General features: G+C 38.6%; 1 protein-coding gene across 1 annotated transcript; it reads left to right on the top strand.

The window, feature by feature from the left end:
• Window positions 1–3,615: 3,615 nt before the first annotated feature.
• On the top strand, window positions 3,616–4,521 carry LOC124913264 (keratin, type II cytoskeletal 1-like). The gene is made up of 4 exons (XM_047453859.1): window positions 3,616–3,677; window positions 3,730–3,829; window positions 4,039–4,384; window positions 4,502–4,521. Exons 1-4 carry the CDS (start codon window positions 3,616–3,618, stop codon window positions 4,519–4,521), a joined length of 528 nt encoding a protein of 175 aa, XP_047309815.1.
• The last annotated feature ends 218 nt before the right edge of the window (window positions 4,522–4,739 follow it).

Genomic DNA, 4,739 nt, shown 5'->3' with positions numbered 1-4,739 from the left:
GAGTCTGTTGTGTACTATGGAGGCGTTCCAATAGAAGAGTGCCACGTATCATTATGAAGATTCGACCGTTGGTACCTGTTCATATTTAAAGATTCTAAAGGACAACGGATAATGTGCTGGACAGAATTGTAGAGAGTGAATTCAGTCGATCATCTTGCTTACAGAAATTACCGAGAAATCAAGCTTTTGAACATCCAGAAACTATTAGCTGCTTTCTTGCTTTACTGTATGTTAATCAAGAGAGAGTTAGAATCAAATCATCCTTTAGATGAGTGATATTCCTCATCGTGTAAGTTGAACAGAGTGTGTTCTGTTCAACAGTGAGCTAAGTGTGTGCAAACTGTATTTGATTCGAATCATATTATAGTGAATCCTTCCGGTGGTTGGAAGAAGAGGTGACGTAGGAGAGTTTTCTCCGAACATCCATAAATAAACTGTTGTGTTGTTCTTTTCTGTCATCTTCTCATTTTTCATCACGAACTTCAAACCTAAGTAAACATTTCCGCACTTGATTCTGTTTCAAGTGTTTACAAGGGTTTGCGTAGAATAGAAAGTGAATCAAATACCTAACAAGATTTCCTTCAAACCATTTTTCATAAGTCTTCATCAATCGTCAGACCCCCGTCTCTATTGATAAAGCCGATCCTATCAATTGATATCAGATCTCTGTTTCTATTCTCAAGCATTTCCTGAAAAATGACAACCTTAACCAAAGATGCCAGTGAAACCGCCATTCCAACTTTCTCTCGATAAAACTACATTGTATGGAAGAAGAGAGTTCGTGCTCATCTATCTTCTCTTCATGATGATATGTGGAGTGTCATCACAAAGGGTCTTATCAAGATCGATAAGGAGAAAGCCGACTGGACTAGTGAAGAAAAGAGGCAGAACAACCTCAACAACATGGCTCTTGATATTCTGTACAGATCTCTCGATGACAGCATGTTCAACTACATCATCGAGTGTGATATTGCTAAAGAAGTTTGGGACAGACTCACCCAGCTGTGTGAAGGAAACGAGCAAACCAAGGAAAACAAGATCATGGTTGCCACTCAACAGTTTGACATTTTCAAGATGCGCCCTGGTGAAACCATGAACGAGTTCGACACCAGATTCAGCAAGATTGTCTCCTCCTTATCTATCCTTGGGAAGACCTACAACAACAGAGAACTTTCTATCTAGGTCATGCGTGCTCTTCCAAGGGAATGAGACATAAATACGATGGCTATGAGAGAGTCCAAAGATCTCAACAAGATTTCTCTCTTCGACCTGTTTGCTGATCTCAAAGCCTATGAGTTCGAGCTGAACTGCAGGATTAAAGAAGATCAATCAACATCTATTATCATTGCCAAAGCTTTGGTGACTGCTGAAGAGCCACCTACAGCTACTGTTGTGAAGATGGCGGCACAACAACTGAGCATCGACTCCATGTCTCTCTTCGTGAAGAAGTTCGGCGACTTCATGAAGAAGAGCAACCCTAACTCAAGCTCTTCAAATTCTAATGATAATAAGAAATCTAAGGCTAATGTTAGGTGTTTTAACTGTGGTATTCTAGGTCATTATCAATCGGAATGCCGAAAGCCAAAATGTGAAGATACGAAGGATGATGGAAAAGAGCTGAAGGCTCTTATTGCAGGTGACGGGAAGAACCGAAGAAGCATCCGTGACTCTTACTTCTCATCAAGTGATAGTGATGACGAAGAGGTGGCCTGCTTCATGGCAAGAGAAGATGAAAAACAAACTCAGGAAACTGGGGTATTTGACTTCTCTTCTGAAAGATTTACAAGGGAACAACTGGTAGCTGCACTAAATGATATGGTCATTGAGTACAGAAATCTAGCAGAATCCCTAAATGAAATTAAATCTTCACCTGTTGTATCTCAACCAGTTTTACCTCAAACTCTTGAATCAAATGTTTTTGAAAAGAAAGTTAAAGTGATCTCATCTAAGAATGAGATGCTCAAAGAACAGATTCAAACTATTTCAGATGAAAATAAGAGGTTAAACTATGTTGTTAGTGCATGGACAAGGTCCGGAGAAGCTGTCAAATATCAGATCAGCATGTTAAGACATTCTAGATCTAGATCTGGTTTTGGATTTGATGGTAATGACACTAACCTGTCCTGCAAAACGTCAAACTCAGCTTACGACAAGCTTAAGCCAATAAGCTTTATTAAAGGAAGTTTGAATGACAGTGAATCTGATCATATTCGTGAAGAAGTAGCTTTTAAAAATGAAATAACTTATGTTCCGCCAACTGTCAGCTGGATGAAAAATAAGTTAGAAGCAGCTAACAAGTCTGGCAATCTAAAACTTGACTCAAAGTCAAGGAGTTTTAAAAGAAAGTCGTCTTCAAAAGCTAAGGGATCAGTGAATAGCAGAAAATCGTCTTCTAAGTCAAAATCATACGCATTAATTACAACGCAACATGAGACTTCCATTAGAATATGTCAAATATGGGTACCAAGTTTGTAAATAGTTTGTTATGTAGGTGATGCAAGAGGATTGCAGGAAGGAAGCATGGAGAATACTCTTTTGAGTATGCAGTTCAGAGGATCAACAATGGCTGCTGCCATTTCAAAAGAATAAATGTTTTCTATGTGTTTGTGTAGTAAAATACTTTTGGTTCTAAGGATCTCAATACATTTGGCTATTCATTTTTGTAATTGTACAAAATGAGAGGGAAAAATTACTCTGAAAGTAAAGATACTCTCATGATGAATGACCTTAATCGGTCTGTTAGACAAGGGTGTCTAAAGGAAATGGTCTGTACTTAGACGTATTTTTGCTCACAATCTGTACATCTAAGTCTATATGTCATGGTTTAGACGTACACGTCTAATAGACGTTAGACGTTTTTGCATCATGAGCAAGAGGATGCTCACGTCTAACCAAACACACGTCTAATACGTGATGTTTATGCGGAATTAGACATACACGTCTAATAGATATTAAACGTAATCTTTACAACACGTAATTAGACGTATGCGTCTAATGGACCCACACGTCTAATAGACGTTTAGTTTTATAGATCTGTGCAGTAAGAAAAACGTCTAACTACGTGCCTCCTAGACTGATCAAGGACAGCTGTCCACGTGAGGAGATATCTGATTTTCCCGCTCAAACATTAAAACAGTCATCTCATAATAACATGAAGACACGTGTCTATCAAGTTAAAATAGAATGACTGATATACCCTCATTATAATGATGACTATTTGGAAAGGACGTCTAATTTTAAATGATGGGCCATACCCCTAGGAAAAACGACGGTTATCCTACATAACTTCCCACGGTCTATATAAGGACATTTTTGCATGAGATTGAAAGCTTTTTATCTCTCAAGATTTCTAAGAACCCTAGATTTCTTTTCCTTTCTCTCTTAAAAATCTGTGCCAATCTTGTGTTTGTTCATATTCCACTAAAAATGGTTAAGAAGAGAATCATGCTCGGTCATTGTACTTTGCATGTGGATTTTCCATCAGTCTACACTTTCGATCAGTCGGAAGTGGTAAATATGTTCAGAACCCTTGAGTATTCCGGTCTCGGAAAATATCTTGGCGGTCCTTTCATCTTTTACGAGAAGGAAGTTCGAGAGTTCTTTACATCTGTAACAATGGTGGACGATTTCATCTTAGCTACTGTGAATGGGATGGAAATATCTTTCGATGAAGCCCTGTACGCGGAGTTCTTCGAATGTGATGGCTATGGGATCACATATTGTAAATAGTTTGAAGACTCAGAAAGAGGACAGAAAAGAAGTTGCTGAATGTGTCAAAATCCTTAAAGAATTGGATAATACACTGAAGAAGAATACGTATGAGACTCATGTCTCAAATTCAAAATTCTCCAAATTTGAACAGCATCTCTTCAGTCGTCAATCTGAAATGATGAATCTTGAAAGACAAATAAATCTTGATAATCATCGTGAGGTCATGGAATCAATGGAATTATACAAGAATCATCTTATTGAAATTCAAGGAAGCTTGAGAAGAACAGAACGTGAAATGTTGGAGTATGCCGACTCCTTTGCAAAAAGTTTCAAGAGAAAGAAAATGTGAAAGCTGCTGTTGAAAGAAAACAGTCTCGGATCACTCAAGGTGAGCCCAGTAGAAGAGGTGACGATGTATCAATCGGTACCAGATCTAAGCGTGCACAAACCAACGATGAAAATCCAAGGCCAACCAAAAGAGGAGGAGGTCGAAGCAGTGGTGATCGCAGAGGCCGAAGCAGTAGTAGTGGACGTGGTGGGCAATCTGGTAGTGATCGAGGAGGTCGTTCCAGTGGTGGTGATCGTGGTGGGAGATCAAGTGGAAGCGGTCGTGGTGGTCGTGCTCTTCCTCCATTCCAAAACCTGCTAACTGGTGAAGGAGTAAGCGGTGGAGGTTTCAACTATCCAATCGATCCTCGAGTGAAAAGGGAAGAACAATGATCTCCTTTCTCTTAATTTTCTTTAAACTATGTTTCTTTGACTATGTGTTTGGAATATTGGTTTTTGAAAGTTGTTATATGTGATGGATGAACAAGTTTTACCCTGCATTTATATGATGAATATGCTTAAGATGTTATCTATACAAGATTTCAATATCATCATCAAAAATGGGGAAATTATTGGGTGATCATCTTGCTTACAGAAATTACTGAGAAATCAAGCTTTTGAACATCCAGAAACTGTTAGTTGCTTTATTGCTTTACTGTGTGTGTTAATCAAGAGAGAGTTAGAATCAAAGCATCCTTTAA

This window comes from Impatiens glandulifera, chromosome 8 (genome assembly GCF_907164915.1).
Source record: "Impatiens glandulifera chromosome 8, dImpGla2.1, whole genome shotgun sequence".
Taxonomy (NCBI): Eukaryota; Viridiplantae; Streptophyta; class Magnoliopsida; order Ericales; family Balsaminaceae; genus Impatiens; species Impatiens glandulifera.
The sequence above is the reverse complement of the archived record's forward strand: the minus strand, read 5'-3'. Positions and strand labels throughout refer to the sequence as shown.